Source organism: Strongylocentrotus purpuratus, unplaced genomic scaffold (genome assembly GCF_000002235.5).
Source record: "Strongylocentrotus purpuratus isolate Spur 01 unplaced genomic scaffold, Spur_5.0 spur5_scaffold_18, whole genome shotgun sequence".
In the NCBI taxonomy this organism is placed as follows: Eukaryota; Metazoa; Echinodermata; class Echinoidea; order Camarodonta; family Strongylocentrotidae; genus Strongylocentrotus; species Strongylocentrotus purpuratus.
Window position 1 is genome coordinate 19,501,788 of NW_022145603.1, and position 22,635 is coordinate 19,524,422.

Genomic DNA, 22,635 nt, shown 5'->3' on the forward strand with positions numbered 1-22,635 from the left:
CCATTAGATGGATCTTGACCCCCATATCCCTTTGAAAGGGGCATAGGGGCAAATATTGTGATAATTTGAATAAACACCAATTTCAGGCCGAAATGGTAAGGGCCGGGGTGGTTCAGGATTTTGGAGGAAAATATATATTTTTTTTAAAAGGCTAGTTTCCCCACAATGATTGTACCTACATGCAATTAAATCGATTCTGACCCCCATATCCCTTTGAAAGGGGCGTAGTGGCAAATATTGTAAAAATTTGAATTATCACAACTTTCGGGCCGAAATGGTATGGGCCGGGGTGGTTCAGCATTTTGGAGGAAAAAAGTATATTTTTTTAATAGGCTAGTTACCCCACAATGAATGTCCATACATGCCATTAGATGGATCTTGACCCCCATATCCCTTTGAAAGGGGCATAGGGGCAAATATTTTGATAATTTTTGAATAAACACCAATTTCAGGCCGAAATGGTAAGGGCCGGGGTGGTTCAGGATTTTGGAGGAAAATATATATTTTTTTTAAAAGGCTAGTTTCCCCACAATGATTGTACCTACATGCAATTAAATCGATTCTGACCCCCATATCCCTTTGAAAGGGGCGTAGTGGCAAATATTGTAAAAATTTGAATTATCACAACTTTCGGGCCGAAATGGTATGGGCCGGGGTGGTTCAGCATTTTGGAGGAAAAAAGTATATTTTTTTAATAGGCTAGTTACCCCACAATGAATGTCCATACATGCCATTAGATGGATCTTGACCCCCATATCCCTTTGAAAGGGGCGTAGGGGCAAATATTGTGATAATTTGAATTATCACAACTTTCGGGCCGAAATTAGAAGGGCCGGGGTAGTTCAGCATTCTGGAGGAAAATATATATTTTTTTTAATAGGCTAGTTTCCCCACAATGAATGTACATACATGCCATTAGATGGATTCTGACCCCCATATCCCTTTGAAAGGGGCGTAGGGGCAAATATTGTAAAAATTTGAATTATCACAACTTTCGGGCCGAAATGGTATGGGCCGGGGTGGTTCAGCATTCTGGAGGAAAATATATTTTTTTTTTAATAGGCTAGTTTCCCCACAATGAATGTCCATACATGCCATTAGATGGATCTTGACCCCCATATCCCTTTGATAGGGGCGTAGGGGCAAATATTGTGATAATTTGAATGAACACCAATTTCAAGCCGAAATGGTAAGGGCCGGGGTAGTTCAGCATTCTGGAGGAAAATATATATTTTTTTTAATAGGCTAGTTTCCCCACAATGAATGTACATACATGCCATTAGATGGATTCTGACCCCCATATCCCTTTGAAAGGGGCGTAGGGGCAAATATTGTAAAAATTTGAATTATCACAACTTTCGGGCCGAAATTAGAAGGTCCGAGGTGGTTCAGCATTTTGGAGGAAAATATTATATTTTTTGATTAGGGTACTTACCCCACAATGAATGTCCATACATGCCATTAGAGGGATCTTGACCCCCATATCGCTTTGAAAGGGGCGTAGGGGCAAATATTGTGATAATTTGAATAAACACCAATTTCAGGCCGAAATGGTAAGGGCCGGGGTGGTTCAGGATTTTGGAGGAAAATATATATTTTTTTTAAAAGGCTAGTTTCCCCACAATGATTGTACCTACATGCAATTAAATCGATTCTGACCCCCATATCCCTTTGAAAGGGGCGTAGGGGCAAATATTGTAAAAATTTGAATTATCACAACTTTCGGGCCGAAATTAGAAGGTCCGGGGTGGTTCCGCATTTTGGAGGAAAATATTTTTTTTTTTTAATAGGCTAGTTTCCCCACAATGAATGTACATACATGCCATTAGATGGATCTTGACCCCCATATCCCTTTGAAAGGGGCGTAGGGGCAAATATTGTGATAATTTGAATTATCACAACTTTCGGGCCGAAATTAGAAGGTCCGGGGTGGTTCAGCATTCTGGAGGAAAATATATATTTTTTTTAATAGGCTAGTTTCCCCACAATGAATGTCCATACATGCCATTAGATGGATCTTGACCCCCATATCCCTTTGATAGGGGCGTAGGGGTAAATATTGTAAAAATTTGAATTATCACAACTTTTGGGCCGAAATTAGAAGGTCCGGGGTGGTTCAGCATTTTGGAGGAAAATATTATATTTTTTGATTAGGCTAGTTACCCCACAATGAATGTCCATACATGCCATTAGATGGATCTTGACCCCCATATCCCTTTGAAAGGGGCGTAGGGGTAAATATTGTAAAAATTTGAATTATCACAACTTTCGGGCCGAAATTAGAAGGCCGGGGTGGTTCAGCATTTTGGAGGAAAATATTATATTTTTTTAATAGGTTAGTTTCCCCACAATGAATGTCCATACATGCCATTAGATGGATCTTGACCCCCATATCCCTTTGAAAGGGGCGTAGGGGCAAATATTGTGATAATTTGAATAAACACCAATTTCAGGCCGAAATGGTAAGGGCTGGGGTGGTTCAGGATTTTGGAGGAAAATATATATTTATTTTAATAGGCTAGTTTCCCCACAATGAATGTACCTACATGCAATTAAATCGATTCTGACCCCCATATCCCTTTGAAAAGGGCATAGGGGCAAATATTGTGATAATTTGAATAAACACCAATTTCAGGCCAAAATGGTAAGGGCCGGGGTGGTTCAGCATTTTTGAGGAAAATATTATATTTTTTGAATAGGCTAGTTTCCCCACAATGAATGTACATACATGTCATTAGATGGATCCTGACTCCCATATCCCTTTGAAAGGGGCGTAGGGGCAAATATTGTGATAATTTGAATTATCACAACTTTCGGGCCGAAATTAGAAGGTTTGGGGTGGTTCAGCATTCTGGAGGAAAATATATATTTTTTTTAATAGGCTAGTTTCCCCACAATGAATGTACATACATGCCATTAGATGGATTCTGACCCCCATATCCCTTTGAAAGGGGCATAGGGGCAAATATTGTAAAAATTTGAATTATCACAACTTTTGGGCCGAAATTAGAAGGTCCGGGGTGGTTCAGCATTTTGGAGGAAAATATTATATTTTTTGATTAGGCTAGTTACCCCACAATGAATGTCCATACATGCCATTAGATGGATCTTGACCCCCATATCCCTTTGAAAGGGGCGTAGGGGCAAATATTGTAAAAATTTGAATTATCACAACTTTCGGGCCGAAATTAGAAGGTCCGGGGTGGTTCAGCATTTTGGAGGAAAATATTTTTTTTTTTTAATAGGCTAGTTTCCCTACAATGAATGTACCTACATGCCATTAGATGGATCTTGACCCCCATATCCCTTTGAAAGGGGCATAGGGGCAAATATTGTGATAATTTGAATAAACACCAATTTCAGGCCGAAATGGTAAGGGCCGGGGTGGTTCAGGATTTTGGAGGAAAATATATATTTTTTTTAAAAGGCTAGTTTCCCCACAATGATTGTACCTACATGCAATTAAATCGATTCTGACCCCCATATCCCTTTGAAAGGGGCGTAGTGGCAAATATTGTAAAAATTTGAATTATCACAACTTTCGGGCCGAAATGGTATGGGCCGGGGTGGTTCAGCATTTTGGAGGAAAAAAGTATATTTTTTTAATAGGCTAGTTACCCCACAATGAATGTCCATACATGCCATTAGATGGATCTTGACCCCCATATCCCTTTGAAAGGGGCATAGGGGCAAATATTGTGATAATTTGAATAAACACCAATTTCAGGCCGAAATGGTAAGGGCCGGGGTGGTTCAGGATTTTGGAGGAAAATATATATTTTTTTTAAAAGGCTAGTTTCCCCACAATGATTGTACCTACATGCAATTAAATCGATTCTGACCCCCATATCCCTTTGAAAGGGGCGTAGTGGCAAATATTGTAAAAATTTGAATTATCACAACTTTCGGGCCGAAATGGTATGGGCCGGGGTGGTTCAGCATTTTGGAGGAAAAAAGTATATTTTTTTAATAGGCTAGTTACCCCACAATGAATGTCCATACATGCCATTAGATGGATCTTGACCCCCATATCCCTTTGAAAGGGGCGTAGGGGCAAATATTGTGATAATTTGAATTATCACAACTTTCGGGCCGAAATTAGAAGGTCCGGGGTGGTTCAGCATTCTGGAGGAAAATATATATTTTTTTTAATAGGCTAGTTTCCCCACAATGAATGTCCATACATGCCATTAGATGGATCTTGACCCCCATATCCCTTTGATAGGGGCGTAGGGGCAAATATTGTGATAATTTGAATGAACACCAATTTCAAGCCGAAATGGTAAGGGCCGGGGTAGTTCAGCATTCTGGAGGAAAATATATATTTTTTTTAATAGGCTAGTTTCCCCACAATGAATGTACATACATGCCATTAGATGGATTCTGACCCCCATATCCCTTTGAAAGGGGCGTAGGGGCAAATATTGTAAAAATTTGAATTATCACAACTTTCGGGCCGAAATTAGAAGGTCCGAGGTGGTTCAGCATTTTGGAGGAAAATATTATATTTTTTGATTAGGGTACTTACCCCACAATGAATGTCCATACATGCCATTAGAGGGATCTTGACCCCCATATCGCTTTGAAAGGGGCGTAGGGGCAAATATTGTGATAATTTGAATAAACACCAATTTCAGGCCGAAATGGTAAGGGCCGGGGTGGTTCAGGATTTTGGAGGAAAATATATATTTTTTTTAAAAGGCTAGTTTCCCCACAATGATTGTACCTACATGCAATTAAATCGATTCTGACCCCCATATCCCTTTGAAAGGGGCGTAGGGGCAAATATTGTAAAAATTTGAATTATCACAACTTTCGGGCCGAAATTAGAAGGTCCGGGGTGGTTCCGCATTTTGGAGGAAAATATATTTTTTTTTTAATAGGCTAGTTTCCCCACAATGAATGTACATACATGCCATTAGATGGATCTTGACCCCCATATCCCTTTGAAAGGGGCGTAGGGGCAAATATTGTGATAATTTGAATTATCACAACTTTCGGGCCGAAATTAGAAGGTCCGGGGTGGTTCAGCATTCTGGAGGAAAATATATATTTTTTTTAATAGGCTAGTTTCCCCACAATGAATGTCCATACATGCCATTAGATGGATCTTGACCCCCATATCCCTTTGATAGGGGCGTAGGGGCAAATATTGTGATAATTTGAATAAACACCAATTTCAGGCCGAAATGGTTAGGGCCGGGGTGGTTCAGGATTTTGGAGGAAAATATATTTTTATGCCTCCGCCACCGAAGGTGGTGCCGGAGGCATCATGTTTTCGGGTTGTCCGTCCGTACGTCCGTCCCGTTTGACCGTTATCACAGTATCTCAAGAACCATTTATGATTTAAACTTAAGACTCGGGAATAGTATTCATCACCATAGGAAGACGATCTGATTAGATTTTGGAGTACGTAGGTCAAAGGCACAGGTCACAGAGGTCAACTTATGAAATTCCTTGTATTGAGTTTGTTAGCGCGATATCTCAAGAACCATTTGAGATTTAAACTTCAAACTTAAGGATAGTATGTATCACCATAGGAAGACGATCTGAATAGATTTTGGAGCACGTATGTCAAAGGTCAAAGGTCACAGAGGTCAACTTATGAAATTCCATACATTGAGATTGTTATCATGATATCTCATGAACCACTGGAGATTTAAACTTCAAACTTAGTGATAGTGTGTATCACTATAGGAAAACAATCTGATTACATTTTGGAGCACGTAGGTCAAAGGTCAAGGGTCATAGAGGTCAACTTATGAAATTCCATACATTGAGATTGTTATCATGATATCTCAAGAACCACTGGAGATGTAAAAACTTCAAACTTAATGATAGTGTGTATCACCATAGGAAGACGATCTGATTAGATTTTGGAGCACGTAGGTCAAAGGTCAAGGGTCACAGAGGTCAACTTATGAAATTCCATACATTGAGATTGTTATCATAATATCTCAAGAACCACTGGAGATTTAAACTTCAAACTTAATGATAGTGTGTATCACCATAGGAAGACAATCTGATTAGATTTTGGAGCACGTAGGTCAAAGGTCAAGGGTCACAGAGGTGAACTTATGAAATTCCATACATTGAGATCGTTATCGCGATATCTCAAGAACCACTGGAGAATTTTCACTTCAAACTTAATGATAGTATGGATCACCATATCATAATATCTCAAGAACCACTGGAGATTTAAACTTCAAACTTAATGATAGTGTGTATCACCATAGGAAGACAATCTGATTAGATTTTGGAGCACGTAGGTCAAAGGTCAAGGGTCACAGAGGTCAACTTATGAAATTCCATACATTGAGATTGTTATCATGATATCTCAAGAACCACTGGAGATTTAAACTCCAAACTTGTTTAAATTGCTCTATGGCGGAGGCATCATTTTCGACTGCGCGCAGTCAAAATTCCATCTAGTTGTTCTTGCTGTCAGCGAGTCTTGCATTTGATAAGTTGAAATCTTAGGACAGTTTCTTAAGCCATTTTTGTCTCGTTTGGAATTGTCTTGTCTTGTATGAAAATACCGACCAAATCTTCGCACACGTACGGTATCCTCGATCGCTCAAACCATTTTTTAACATGTAAACCTATGGGGTAACCATGGAGACTGAACTATTTTCCCGGTAACCATGGTTACTGGGATTTGAGAACTGTTTTAACCATGGTTACTGGGAATTTTACAGAAATAGTTAAAGTTTATGAATGCAATTTCGACCAATCAGAGGCTGGATTTCTTAAGTGAGGTATATAATTGCATATATTGATTTTTTCATTTCAACCTCCAGCTGAAGCAACGCTTGAATCAAGTGGAGGACTTCCGTCGCCTACAAGGTGAAGCGAAGGCCTTCTGGTGTTCTCTTCTCAAGGAGTTCTTTGTGGACGCTCCCTCTGTCACGGTAAGTCTCACTCTCCCTTTAAAGCCCCACTGTACTACTTACAGCTACGTGCGCCCTCTATATAGCAAACGATGCCTAAGTGGTACCCGTTGGATCCCCGTGGTCCCCTTTTTCTTATGTTAATTGAGAGCTGATTTGATGAGAAAACCACTTGTCAGTGACCATGCAGGGACGTCTAATCCCTCCTGGCCAAACTAGTGCAGATGGGCTTTATGTAGTATAGTAAGCAACTTCAGAGATGCTATCTGCTCAGTTAGGAATACTGTTATGAAAAGTTATGAAAAACGACAATGTCAGGAGACTGCTCAGACTCGTAGTTTAGTCATTTCAGTTGTCTGATCGTCCAAGATTTGAAGCAGATTTTGCTGTTATGCCGACAAGAAGTAATGTATTTGCCGGCGTAAAGGCCGCAGTATTTTCGAAGAGAAAATATAAAAAAGTTGGGGTGCGGCCTTTATGCTGAAACAGTAAAAATCGCAAGTCAAAACAGCACGTCCATTATTTGTAGGCAACTTCATACAAAAAACAAAATTGACTTGAAAACACATCGGACAAGATCTAGATCTAGTCTGAACCACATCAGCAGCAAATTTGAAGAAGTTATCTTTTTAATCGTTGTGCAACCAAAGAAATAAGAAGAAAACTGACCAGAAACTCGTACTAAAAATCGTACTTGTAAAAATGTCCGTAGCGCACGGCCCAGGTAGGTAACCCAAATCATACCTCGCTCACACACTCTGTGGTGGGGAGCTACTGGGCTGGGAGTTGCCAACAAATCCAACGCACCTTCAGAGATTCACAGCGCGCAATCATCTGTGTTCTTAACTTTTCAGTAAGATAATTCTGAATTAGTTCTACGAGAAAATTATGATTATTTCCTTTTGGTCCGTTTTTTTTTTTTTCCTTTTTTTTTTTTCTCTACGAAATGTCAAAGTTGGGGGTGCAGCCTATGCGGCGGTGCGGCCTTATCGCCGGCAAATACGGTACTTCTTGTCAGCATAACAGCAAGGAGGACAAGAAAAAAGGGTCTATAGGCAGGTGGTCTTTATGTATAGATTCCTTGAGTACAGTGAAGTCATTCAAGGGAGACGAGTAAAGAGGTCTCTATAGGCAGGTGGTCTTTATGTACAGGTTCCTATAGTACACATTTCAATAGGAAGATTTTGTTAAGAGAAACAGTTAATGTGGTCTTAATAAATGCCTACTCACAAGGACTTTGTTGGAACAAATAGGCCAAGGAAGACCAAGGAAGAGAAAGGAAAGTGACATCCTAGTAGGCAGCACCTTCCAGAAGGCATATAGAATTGCTCGAGATAGGAAAACATGGTTTGAATATGTTTGTGGAGCCACCGTCCTTAGGGACACAGCGAAGGCTTAGCTTAGCCTAGCCTAAGGTTTGACCCTAATTGTTCTTTTCCTGTACAGATCGTTGGTGAACCTAGCGGCAAAGTAGCAAAGGACATGGCCGAAGAGGAGAAGCAACGGGTCGCGAAGCAAGTAGCATCTCTAGGAGAAGCAGGACTTAAAGAGAAAGCAGAGGTTGTTGAGAAGGCCAATGAGGAGAATGAGGTAAGACATTATCTACATTTGCCACACTCAACCCAGGTGATATAAATGGACACCTGGCAGGAATTAATTCCTTGAAATGCCAGAGCGCCGTAATGGCAGCCATGCTAAAGCCAGGGTAATAATTGGGAGTGCCAAGAGTGTCAAGTATAACAGATACGAGGGCCATACAAGAACCCAATATCATTATTATTATTATCAGGAACTTGAATATTAGTGCTTTCTTCACAATCGGTTAAAAAGTTACCTGTTCAGGAAGCTTTTCCAGACCTACTGTATTTTGTCGTAGCTCTCGTTGTTGCAGGTACATGATGATATGATAGATTGGATAATACTTTGAACTGTTGAAGCGATGGAGAAGGAAATTCAATTTTTTTTTCACAGAAGGATTTGCCTTCGTAACAGAATAGACGTTGAAACATTTCTCAGAAAGAATTGCTGTAGTAACAGTACAGATGTTGATTAATTTCTCAGAAAAAATTGCCATAGTAACAGAATAGATGTTGATTAATTTCTCAGATAGAATTTTCATAGTAACAGTATAGATGTTGTTTAATTTCTCAAAAGAAAGAATTGCCGTATTAACAGAATGAATGTCAATCCATTTCTCCGAAAGATTTGCTGTAGTAACCGAATAAACGTTTATTCATTTTCACAGAAAGAATTGCTATAAAATAGTTGTTGACTCATTTTCACTGAAAATATTAATACCATATACAATGGTTTTTGATTTATTTTCACAGACAGAAGCGCCAGCTGAGCTGCTGACCAAGCTACCCATTCCAGACACAGCGTCCATCCAATTCCATCCATTCCAACGCTATAGCAACCTGGGAGGCGGGGCAGGTGATACGGGTCTGGACCTCCAATCGCTACCCTTCACATTCCAGCTTGATGATATTCATACCAACTTTGTCAAGGTCAGTAATACCCTTTGAGCTCTTTATAGGCCTGTCCTCATCAGCCCAAGTTTGCCAAACAACCCACTATTTTTAACTATCCCGATCGCAAATTATCCAACTAGTGTGCGTCCTCATCAGCCTGCAGTTGCAATTAGCAGGATATTTGGTCGAGAAAATATCCTGAGAAATCTTGGTCTTCTTTCCTAAATATCCCGCTAATTGGGAAATAGTTGGCTTATTCGCACCCGTCTGAGCTACTTTGTGATGAGCGTATCCATCTGGTGTAGACGCAATTTTGAGCTTCGGGATAATATCCTGAGTCTGAAAATAGCAGGTTATTTGGCAAACTCAAGCTGATGAAGCCAGGCCTTATGTATGTTCATACGGAAATGTTCTCATTGAAACTTTGCAAGACCCTGACGTTTAAATCAACGATCTACTAACAACAAGTGTTCATACGGGACTGAAATAACAAGTTGTCAGTTTTTAAAACTATAAGCCAAGCATACATGTACAGGCTGGCGAAACCTCAGTTATTTGCATTTGCACAACACATAATTTTGAGTGAGGATCATGGGTACCTGGTAGAAATTCATTTGGGTTCCTGAATGCTTTCAGCATCTTAGGGCGGCAGCTGGGTTAAAGTCAGGGTAATGATACTACTTTGTAGATTCCTTGAGCTTCCCAGGGGATAGATATGTGCACAATATAAATATATCTATTATCAATATGTGAAACAATGATGGGGGGGGGGGGGGGGTGTTTCACAAAGATCCTAACTTGAACTTATCTCTAAGTTGGACTTTACAATTATGGAAAAGTTATTTTAAAAGACATAAAATGTTAATTCAAATCATTCATATTTTCTGTTATCGAGGAGATTTTATGTTCTCGATGTGGAATTTATGAAAAGTGTCTAAAACACTTGAATTTATGCTTTTGAATATATTTAATGGTATGGCTACAAATGGCTCTCCATAATGTTCAAGTCCAACTTAGAGTTAAGGTCGACTTAGGATCTTTGTGAAACACCCCCCTTGTCATAGTGTAAAGAGTCACTATCTCTATTTTTTAAAACTATGTTTGCCGTTGTCCAGCTACTTATATTTCTGTATTTTCCCAATTATATCATAGCTATCTACTCTGTTGGATACGTCAACCGTAGATGCATCCCTGAAGCCTTACCTACCTCTCTATCTTGAACTCTTGTTTGAGTCTCCTATCCTACGGGATGGTGGTGAGTAAACATTAGTGCTGTTGGGGGTAACTAAACAATAGAACACAATTTCGAACATATGGGACTGAAGTTGAACCTGTGTAGCAAACCTATGCAGAAAATGTGCTAAAATTGTCTATTCCTGAGATCTCCAGGTATTATCCTAAAAAAATTGTTTAATTTTGTTTATTTTTTTTATATAAGTTCCAATCATAGAGAAATGCACAATTTGTACATTGAAAAGACATGTTCCTATGGTGTACATGTACCTGCAAAATCTGACTTCCTGAAGTCGGCAGCGACACTCTTGCGATAGCAGTCATCTTCGAACTTCAATTTAAAAACTAGCCATTGTGATGTGAATTTGATATTAATTGAACATGGCAGATTATCATTTCTTGAATATCTTGGTATTGTTTTAACTGTTTATACCTTGGGTAGTTCAATTCAATTCAATTTCATTTATTTCCACAGATTCATAAAAGACAATGTAAATTACAATCAAATATAAAAGTATTACAACAAAAGATGAACCTGCAGAGGGGGTGATCAAAAACCACAGAGGTTTATCGGGGATCATCCCCTGCTTACTTAATGAGTTTTACTGACATAAGTATTACAGTTAACAACTAAATTATTCATACCCCATGAGAATTTTGATTTTTTTTTTATCCTTTTTGTTGGTAACTCAAGAATGAAAGCTGGACTAGTTGAAATAGGGCCTTTGTTGAATACTTTTAGATGTAAGCTTTAAATATGTCACACTTTCGAGATACATAAATTGGGACATATAAAAAAAAAAAAAGTACTTTCAAAAATACAAAAATTGGTAAGGGTATGAATAATTAGGTTGTTAACTGTATATAAGCCCCTGAGCTTCAGAAGACAAATTATAATCATTATCCTTTTGTATTTTCATTATTTATTTGTAGCCCTTGTATCTCATGAGGATGTGATCACACAGTTAGCTGGCGATACTCTGGCCACCAGGTCGTGCCTAGGGGTCAGAGGTCAAAGGTTCAAATGTGGCAAGTTCTCTCAGGTCGCAAGCATCGTTGTCAAGGTGAGATCTTGGTTTGATAATGATAATGATAGTGTTGATGATGATGATGATGATAGTGATAATGATAATGATAATGATAATGGTAATGGTGATGATGATGATGACAACGATGATGATGATAATGCTAATATGGATAATTATATATTGATAATGTCAACTCATTGTGCAGAATCTGTTACTTTATCTCGGCATATTTCAACCCTTTATCAGTCATGGCACCCTTTGTGTTTCTATATATTTGGGCACCTCGCTGTCAAATAGAATGGTATTCAGACACCTCGTTGTTAAAATATGAAAGTACATACTTTAGCTTCTTCTAATATTTGTTGTTTCCACTAAATCAATGTTATTCAAAAATTAAATTTCTTTCGCAGCAATTGGTAAAAAGATGCTGCTCTATCTTTATGCGCACACATACAATGGTTGTATTCTCCCATTTAAAGCCCCTCATTATATGTTTTAAGGTGCCATTGAGAATGATTTTCCTATAACTAATAAATTAATTTTAATGTAATTATTGATAAAGGTGGAGGAAGAAAAGTACAGCAAGGGCGTGCAGTGGCTTCAGGAGGTGTTGTATCAGGTTCAGTTCACAGCTGATCGTATCAAGATAGTCGCTCAGAAGATGATCAACGATGTCGCCAAGCTCAAGAGAGACGGCAGGACGGTGGCGCTCATGGTGCTTAGGGATATCAACTATTCTCCAGGTTAGTGCCTTGTTCAAAGAATATTAATAATACTAATATTAGTAAGACTAATATTAATAAAAATAACCACAAAAACAACAGATTAAAGCTCCTCTAAAGTGTTGGGAGCCCCAAAGATTTGATGACAAAATTTCACTTTAATTGTATCATAATGTGAAAGAGGATGTCATTTAAAGAGAAGTTTGAGTTCTGGGAAGAGGTGAAAAATAATTTGTGAGCGTTATCATTTCTTATTATGCAAGTGTGGAAGAACATCAGATAAGACATGTTCCCTGAAAAGCATGGCTCTTCAAATGCCTTTATATTCTAAATATGTCATGTGACATTGTAAAACTCGGGGGGGGGGGGGGGGTAGGATTTTTACGCCACGTGTTCGTGTAGTCTCATATACATCTTTCTGTGTACAGTGTTTGTAACTTTACCAAGACTTGGCCAAATTTCTTATCATTTTGATGATTCCAGAACCTTGCAATACACACAAATTCTTATATGCTAGATGATCAACCTTTTCTGATCGATTCCACAACGTTTCTTTCACAATGCAATCGCATGACCAGAACTCAACTTCATCTTTAAGTCAAGGATTTTCAAAACAAATATTTTTGAAGACGATTATTGATGAAGGAATTAAAAAATTATGTATTTTGCGTACAACAGAAAACCCAAACTATGTAGTCTTTTATCAATATTTGTCTTCAAACACATTTTATGGGAGAAATCTTTGCAGAAGTGTGTCTTAAATGACATCCTCTTTCACATCATGATACAATTTAAGTGAAATTTCGCCATCAAATTTTTGACAAATTTGGGGCTCTCAACACTTTAGAGGGACTTTAAAGATAAACGAATGTCTACTCTGGCTCTTACTGTATATAAAGGATATGAATCTATAACTCGGGTTACTTTACCAGAGGCCTGGGGATATCCCATTACATGTGAGTAATCTTGGCAAGTAACAACTACTATGGGATTAGCTACTCGCTGGACTGAAAGCTTCAGTCTCTGGTATCAATGGTTGTTCCGCTGAGACTACCTCTGGCTCCACTGACCGTCCTATACATAGTACATTGTACGGTGTACTGAGGGGAGGTTATTCAATGCAGTTTGTGTGTGATTCCCTATAATTGTTATTATGTAGAGTTTGTATGCCTTGTTTCTATCGTGCAGAGAGCAATCATCATGTTGTCTCGATGATCAGACAGCAGAATTTCCTCACCAAGCTACTTGAGCAACTCGGCCAAGATCCATCAACGGTATGTCCACCAAAACAAGATTCACATCCATTCTGGAAAATGAGGGGAAACTTGGAAAATAAATGAATTTTCTCTTTTCCAGTCAAGGAGAAGTCATAGAATTTGAAGGAAATTTTGTTTAAATTAAAATCTCAAAAAAAAGAGGAAACTTCATGGGCCCCTGAACAAAAGTGGTAATTTTGATTCTTGTCCACAAATAAAATAATGATCCTTGTCTTTTGATACCCCATCATGGTGTGGGGTATTTCAACAATTATAATGCAAATGTCACACCCAATGAACAAACAATCATTCAAATCATGAACATTTTTGAATTTTGCAAGTTTATGTGCCGTTAAGCATACAATATTTCTATAATATTCTGTAATGTTAACACTCTGATGCCCCAATCTGTAATCACTGTCCTGTCTGTGTATTAACACTTGCGTTTGTTTTCTTTGAATGACGAGGATTCAGCTGCCAATTTTAACGGTATAACATGATGATTATATTCATCCGCTCTACAGGTCATCAAGAACCTGAACTCTCTGCGTGACCTTGTGACCTCTCCAGGCAACGTCAGGGTCCACATGGCAGCCAACATGAAGAAGCTTTCAAGTCCGCAGTCACCATGGCAACAGTTCTTCATGGAAAAAGGATTGAAGGCTGAGGAAAAGAAGTAAGAATTTTCTGAGACAATTTTTTGATGGTAAGGTTCATATCTGATGTCAAGAGCCAGAAGGGCGTTAACTGATATACACTTAAACCTTACACAGGTTTAGCGTGGGAGAAATTATTCAAGCAGTCATAAAGGCATGTTTCTAAAAATATTCATATCCATAATTTATATTTCCTTAATGCAAAAATGCTGTAAACTTGAAACACCCCTGTAGATGGAGGTCTTGGGATGGTTTAATTTCAAGAATTCATGATATTTGAATCGCTGTCACAATGCGAAGGTATCCCCCGGCAGTGGCAGCGATTTTTGTGTCATCCTTATGTTCGAAGGAGGGACAAAGATCACCTCTCCCCTCCCTGAAACAAAAGGATGACGTAGAGAGGTTGCCACTAGTGGCTCGGACTATTGTCAAGACTAGGAGCAGCATCACCAAAACAATATGTGTGTAGATTAGAGTAATGCATCTCTGTAGATGTTTGAAAGAAATCTGCCAAGAAATGAGGCAGTTAGAGCGCACAAAGACAGCCACCTGACACAGTGCTCGTTCTTGCAATTTTCGCACCTCTCATGTCGCAAAAGTGTCTGCTTTTACAGTAGTTGTAAGCATATTTCTTGATCTTGATTCAGCTCCGAGGTGCGTCAGCTGTCATACCAGTTGAGAGACGAGAGTTCTTCCAAACCACGCGGTACGATTGTTGGAGTGGGTTCGGTGGAATCGGCTTTCTTCGTTCAGACCATCCCGTGTGTGGATAGCTTCGAGCATCCAGATTTGCCTGCTGTGATGGTCTACATGGAATCTCTCTGTGCTCTTGAGGTAAAAATGATGATGATGATGATGGTGATGATGATGATGATGATGATGGCGATGATGATGATGGAGGTGATGGTTATGTGATGGTGATGGTGTTGAAGATGAAGATAATTATAATGAAGACGATGGTGATGGTGATGATGATGATGATTTTGATAGTGATGATGGTGATGATGATACTGGTGATTTTGATAGTGATGATGATGATGATGGTGATGATGATACTGGTGATTTTGATATTGATGATGATGATGATGATGATGATGATGATGATGATGATGATGATGATGATGATGATGATGATGATGATGATGATGATGTTGATGATGATGATACTGGTGATTTTGATAGTGATGATGATGATGATGGTGATGATGATACTGGTGATTTTGATAGTGATGATGATCATAATTGTGGTGACTGAGATGTCTTCCTTGTCCTGTCACGTACTCATACACATAACACAACTGTATCGTGATTGATTTTTATCTTTCTTTTTCGCAGGGTCCAATGTGGCGTCAGATCAGAGGCTTAGGGTTCGCCTACCACTACAGTATGTACATTCGACCAGAGGAGGGATTATTGTACTTTCAGCTATTCAAATGCACTCATGTCGTCTCCGCGTACAAGCAGGCCAAGGAGATCGTGGTACGTAGCTAGACGGAAAAATATCCATCTGGTATGGGGAATTCTTAAATATAACTCTGCATTTCTCAACCTTCCTTATATACAGATGTTAACCCTTACTGTACGCACAAGGGGGGGGGGGGGGTATCAACTAGCCGATGGAGAAACACCCAGAGGTTTAGCAATATAAGCTAAAGGCTTGAGACATTGCCACACCTACACGTACCTTTCAATTAAAAACATTGTGATACAATTCAATCATTCTTAATACTAAATATTAATCTAGGGTACCAAATAATAACGAAAGTAGCAAAAATAAAAAATCTACTAGCTAAACTTGTTTTAATCAACAGATACTAAACGTTCTTGAAGGAGAATTATATGTAGGGACAGAGTAGCCCTTATCTGGCTAAAAACCATGTACAGCCTACGATGCTATATTCATACCCACAATGCATCACCTCACTGGTAAAAGGACCTTACAGCCTTTCACAGTACATGAGGGAAGTGTCCCGATTGCCTCGAGCCTTAAAAATCAAACTAATAAAACATTTTTTACATTGCAAAATAGCTTGTACTTGCCTTATTTCAACCCTTTGTATTTTTAAAGGAGATTTTATTCATTTAGGTTTTTATTTCTTTGTTTTTAGGAGGGATATCTTTCTGGGAAAACTGAGTTCACTGCCGGTCAAGTCGAGACTACGATAAGCAGCGTGTTGTACGAGATCATAGAACGAGAAGAGACCGTCGCATCAACGTCAAACGAGTCCATGATGAACTACCTCCGACGTGTAGACCAGCATTACAATAGGTAAGTACGAGATTGTTTGCCCTCCTCTTGTGTCACAAAGTTGCACATGTATGTACCATAGTAGATTTAGATAGTGACAAGTAGCGTGTCGTATGTGATCATAGTACGAGAAGAGATGGTTGCATTAATGTCAAACGAGTCCATGCTCCCTCAATCCTCAATCCTCCCCCTCTCTCTCACATGGTGCATCCGCAAGCCTACTGTATATCTACATCACCATGCAAGCCGATACTTACAAGCAGCATCGAGTCCATGTTTGTTTCTCTCTTGTTCCTGTATTTGTTACTGTCTGTTATTGTATTTGTGACCCTTCCTCTTGCCAGTCGATAAGGAAATATTTTTTCTTCTTCTGGCTGAGGACCTGGGTTATGTAAATGTACCTACTTTTATTTTCTATCGAAATTAAAATGAGCCGTACAACCCTAATGAAGATAACACAAAACATGCTCCTACAATATCCTACGCTAACATCTCTGTCAACTGTTTCATAGGGAGCTACTGAAGAGAATCTCGAAGGTGACTGTGGAGGACTTGAAACGAGTCGGAGAAAAGTACTTCAGCCTGCTCTTCGACCCCTCCAAAGCAAAGTGCGCCCTCTGCTGTCAGTCGTCGAAGGTGGATGAAATCAAGGAAGCCTTTAAAGGGTAAGCATATGGCTTTTTCACAAATGACGTTTTACCATGGAGTTTTATTTTTTCTTTCTTTTTGTATGAAATGAGTGGCAAGCGGAAATAAGCAAGTTCATAGTTGCAGTCTGAGTATGAGCAGATATACATGTAGGTCATTGCAGACCAAATTGTGAAATACATGGAGAAAAAATACTGGATACCTACTCATGAAAATTATGTAATCATTATTCATTTATGCACAAGTAGTGCACTCCATGATACACAGGTGGAAGTATTCTTTTTGAAAAGGGGAAATGGGCTATTTATATCGCACCTCCCTCGCTGTAGGAGTGATTTTTCAAAATGTACAAAGTGGGACCTCTTCACGTTTTGAAGATCTGTGGATATTCGGGGTCATTTGGGACATGTGCTAACCGTTAAATTGAGAAAGTAACTACTCCAAAATCGCTGATCTTGTTATAAGATACAAAAATGTGTAGTGCAGTGTGATAGATACACTTAGAAATAGCTCTGTAATAAACGCAGGTTTTTAATCACAAGAATCTTGTGACTAGTAATTTTGCATCTATTGTTCCAACTGCAACCAAACCTGCGTCAGGGCTGCTTTTTGGCAGCATTTTCTGATTTGGTCACAGGGTGGGCGAGAGCCGAGACACAATCTTGTTATTGCCTTCTTTGTTTCTTCAATTAGGATCCATACATGCCAACTGTTCAGATTAAAGAGGAACATTCCTCTTTTTGGGAGAAGATAATTATCATTTTAATGCAGGTGTTCCTCTTCCTGTACAAATTTGTCTGTAGTATTGAATAGGAGAGTTAGGATTGTTCCTCTTTTTTTTGAAAATAGCATAATTTGTACAGATTTCTGATTTTCAAATGTTGGCATGTATGAGGATCTATTTTTGATGAATGTCTTATGACCTGAACATTGTATGGTTTCATTGGGTGCAACAATTTTTAGTTGTCTGGATATGAAGACTTGAGTGATTGTGAATTGAATTCAAAACTGTTGGATTTCATTCTAGTACAGTCGAAACAGCAATTCACCCCCAAGTTTATAGAAAAAGAATTTATTCCACTGCAATGCTCTATAGGAATATCCCTCTTACCAACATATTAAAAGTTTAGAAAAATCTAAGAAGTGGAAAGTACCAAATATACATAATATGCAAAGTAGCTGTTGTCATTTACACTCGCATTTTCTCTATAGTTTTGCATTTTATTACCATATCAAAAGGGTTTTAGTGCCTAAAAATGCCTGGATAAAATTGTCAAAATGTCAAAATAAACGCAATTTGCATAAGATGCAAATTAATAACAGCCATGAAAGCAAACTCATATTTCCCCCTGCAATTCACTATTTGGACTGGACTGGACTGTGTGTAAAGGCTTGTTTGTCGACATAAAGACTTTTTGGATTACAAAATGTCTGGACTTATTTCTTTTGCTTTGTGTGTAAAGATAAGATTATAATCACACAGCTATTATCTCACTGGGTAAGTATTAAATGTGTGGATATACATTTTCTTTTCACATGATTAAAACAAAAATGTTCTCTCTCTCTCTCTCTCTCTTCCTCTCTTCTTTCTCTCTCTCTTTCTCTTTCTCTTTCTCTCTCTCCCTCTCTCTCTCTGTTAATGTATCGCAATTCAACCTTGAATAGGCAGTATTGACGTCAGAGAGGATTAAATACCCTACATTTTTTTCTCTCTGTAATTCTTTTTATTGTGAACACAGAAATTATTAAAATACCTGCCTTTTTTTCCTCTCTTCCTGTTTGTGTATCAAGATTTGGTCGCGATTTGACAGTAATGGCTTCACTCGAGGAAGGTCTGAAATGAATTAACTTACCGGTTTCCATGGGTACAGGCTGAATATCCGTCATTTAGTACTGTGAAGATTATGAAACGTCGTTCGTAGATTATGTGTTTGATTCAAGAAATTGTAACAAAGAAAATAGAGTATCTGATGTTTTGGGGTTTATATGTTTAAGATTAGATCTTTTTCCTTGTTTTTTCATTGAAGTAATTGCTTACTTTCTTTGGTATTGTTCTTGATTTCATCAGTTTTTTTTTCTTCAGGTTTCAAATTTTAGCATATAAGTCCTTGTGTTTGATATTTATGTAAAATAATCATCTCCGGGAGGTTTATACCATAAAGGGAAAGCAGTAGTTATCATTTCTAATTTGTATTTTCATTAAGACATACATGTGGCATGTCTTAAAGACAATGGTTATCTATGGATAGGTAAACTCTGATTGTAACGTGTTAGCAGCAAGACACTTATTTTACTGAAATTGTGGTTCAGGTTATCTGTTAAAATTTAGGTTTTTGTATAGATTATCATTAATGTGATGAGAAGAAAAGAACTATGTGAATCAAATTTCTACACTTCAAATGCCAAATGCAGGGTTATCATTTAATGTCAAGGTTTTAATTGTTTTGTTATTTATATTGTTTTTTCTTGTTTGGTACATTTAGTGAAATGTGTTCAGTGCTAGTTTATATTTATATTACAATTTGGATCATGCAAGTCAACTGTGCAAAGTCTTTTGGGATACTTTTTTTTAGTGTAATATGTTTAAAACAAAACAAAAGAAAAATAACAAAAACAGATAAATGGGAATAGAAAAGAGTAAATAGAATGATAGAAACACAGGTTTGAGTTGGGGCTTGAATTGTGAGCTTATATTGAGTGACTATGATCATGTTTGCAATTTTTGTGTGCAAGTATTCAAACTTTATTTCATTTGAGGCTAAGAATACCTAACAACGAGAAATAGTTGCATAATGTGAAAACTAACAAGTCTTTCTGTAAGTGAATCGACCTTACTTTAAGTGTTCTTCTTTATGTATTGAGCTGTCGCATGTGTTTGATATATTGCAGCGTGCAATTTAGATTTGTTTAATATTGTTTATCCATCGGTTAATTGTCATTCTTCAATAGATTATTATCTGTGGGTTCATTGTAGTTAATATTTGTTTGGTTTGATTGGGGGGGGGGGGGGTAGTTATATTTATAACTCAATAAATGAAACATGGACTGGTTGAATTGGGGCCTTACTGAAATCATGTATTTTGATTAATTGAGAGCATATATGTCATAGAAATGTAATATTTGTTATCGATAACAAGTTTATGAAACGGGCCCAGGTCTAAGTTTATGAAACGGGCCCAGGTCTAAGTTTATGAAATGGGCCCAGGTCTAAGTTTATGAAACGGGCCCAGGTCTAAGTTTATGAAACGGGCCCAGGTCTAAGTTTATGAAATGGGCCCAGGTCTAAGTTTATGAAACGGGCCCAGGTCTAAGTTTATGAAACGGGCCCAGGTCTAAGTTTATGAAACGGGCCCAGGTCTAAGTTTATGAAATGGGCCCAGGTCTAAGTTTATGAAACGGGCCCAGGTCTAAGTTTATGAAACGGGCCCAGGTCTAAGTTTATGAAATGGGCCCAGGTCTTCAGCCTCAACCTAGGTGAGGCCAAGGACCCGTTTCACAAAGCCTTTTTTCAATGACAAATGACAAATATCAGTGACAAAACTGCTGATAACCAATCAGAAACAAGGATTTCAGTAGCTGATAACAACAACTGTCATTTGTCACTGATGACAAGTTTGTGAAACACCCCCCTGATGCTCTTAAATTATCTTCCGTTGTCTTCTTCCCGAGTTTTGTAAGGTCTGCCATGGGCTTCAAATCGAATTACGAGTATAAATAACTGTAGTTGCATAACAAAATAATAAACATGATTGATTCAGCCAAGAAGCTGAAAATGTATTACATAGTCACAAGCCTTTGTATTTTCACTCAGTTACAGACCTATAGTGATTTGTACTCTTTGAAAAGATTACCATTTAGAGCTCCATATACACGATTTTATATTTTATAAGCCTGGCTAGAATGCTCCCCAGGGAGTGAAGAATGTGCATATATTGTGTGGGCAAGCCTGAATCCGATGACCGGGATGAGAATATTTCTGATTTGTACTCTATGAAAAGGTGGTCATTTGGAACTTTGTATACAAGCCTGGCTAGAATGCTCCCCAGTGAGTGGAGAATGTGCAAACATTGTGTGTGGGCAGGCCTGAATCCGATGACCAGGGTGAGAATTTTTCCGCCAAGCACTTGAAAACATTGTAGATGTACATTGTACCTGACTAATGTACTGACTAATTTGCTATAGGTATATAAACCCAGATTATTATTATTATTATGAGTGTACTATGCACCTAGGTAAATTGGTTTAGAACTTTGCCAGCCTTTAAAAAATACGCCCCTTTGATTATAAGTGCAAGTCCTAAAGAGTACGGGTCGCAGTGGAAGCAGACATCTCTAACATTTATCAGTTTGACAAGAAATATACATGATATGATATATTTCATTGCGTGTGTTTGTGCCTTTTCTTCAATGAATATTTTCTCTCCGTCTCTCAATTAGTTGTGTGTGAAAGACGAGCTAATAAATGAGTATAATTTGGAGACAAATTATTTGTGTATATCGCCTTTTTTTTTAACAGCTACAATAAATGGCAAGTGGGTTAGGAAAAGAAGCCGTGCTGAAGAAAGATTCTCACTTTATTCACGTATGCTGAGAGATGCAAAAAATGTGAATTAGACAACACTTAATTTGGTTTCTGTGGTATACAGTTGTATGTTCATGGCATTTAAAGGAAATCCTACTTTAATAGCAAAGAACTCTAAAAGGAAGCAGACAAAAACAGAGGAGAGTGGTGAAAGTTTGATTGAAATCGGATAAAAAATGAGAAAGCTATGAATTTTTGAAAGTTGTAATCATGCATTGGAATTTTGAGTGGATTTAATCAGTAAAGTCTATGATGTCGTGCTGGACAACTTTCCCATTTGTTTTAAGACACTAATGGAACGTTGCAAGAAAGTTTCGATTTAATCGATTCCATCTCAACTTTCTTGCAACGCCCCACTAGTCTCCTAAATTTCCAAGGATTTTGTTAGGATTAAAGTTATAACAAGTACATTAAGTTAACTAGATCTATCTTTACCCCCCTCCCCCTCCCCCCTCTCTCTCTCTCTCTCTCTCTCTCTCTTACTATGGGGCATTGCAAGAAAGTTGAGTTACGATCAATTGCAAATTTGCAATTAATCGCAAGACTTACGATTGTTTTTGGAGATTTGCAATTGATTGCAAATTAAATTGAGTGAATTAAATGTCACAGAATTAATCCCCTTTTGACTCTGACGAGAATATTTATAGTTGTGGTGTGATTAAAAAATGCTTTCATCTAGTATTGTACCATAAGAACAGAACAAACAACAACGAAAACCCAACAACAACAACTCCCTCTTTTTTACACAAAAGTGGCATCTCTTGTACGTGTTAGAAAAAATGTTAAAACTCTACCGATATCCATGTCCCTTATTATCATGTACATGGACTTTATCGTTTGGTTTTCGTTTTTGTTTGTTTACATGAACGGTAGGCCTATAAAATAAATAGTCAAGACCGGTA

The 22,635-nt window shown here is 38.1% G+C and overlaps 1 protein-coding gene across 1 annotated transcript; it reads left to right on the forward strand.

Annotated features, from left to right (window-relative positions):
* Positions 1-6,782: 6,782 nt before the first annotated feature.
* LOC115918751 (uncharacterized protein C05D11.1-like) lies at positions 6,783-20,929 on the forward strand. Its single transcript, XM_030989387.1, has 14 exons — positions 6,783-6,911; positions 8,337-8,480; positions 9,221-9,397; positions 10,514-10,616; positions 11,528-11,658; positions 12,185-12,365; positions 13,533-13,618; positions 14,125-14,276; positions 14,904-15,090; positions 15,592-15,735; positions 16,365-16,525; positions 17,017-17,169; positions 18,944-20,307; positions 20,608-20,929. The coding sequence occupies exons 2-13, from the start codon at positions 8,373-8,375 to the stop codon at positions 18,993-18,995; spliced, it is 1,635 nt and encodes a 544-aa protein (XP_030845247.1). The 5' UTR covers positions 6,783-6,911; positions 8,337-8,372; the 3' UTR covers positions 18,996-20,307; positions 20,608-20,929.
* The last annotated feature ends 1,706 nt before the right edge of the window (positions 20,930-22,635 follow it).

Excerpts from the sequence above, each read along its gene's own strand:
- LOC115918751 (XM_030989387.1), top strand. The coding sequence starts at position 8,373 with ATGGCCGAAGAGGAGAAGCAACGGGTCGCGAAGCAAGTAGCATCTCTA. Across the intron at positions 9,398-10,513 it reads TTCATACCAACTTTGTCAAG|CTATCTACTCTGTTGGATAC; the intron begins GTCAGTAATACC and ends ATTATATCATAG. Across the intron at positions 12,366-13,532 it reads GGATATCAACTATTCTCCAG|AGAGCAATCATCATGTTGTC; the intron begins GTTAGTGCCTTG and ends TCTATCGTGCAG.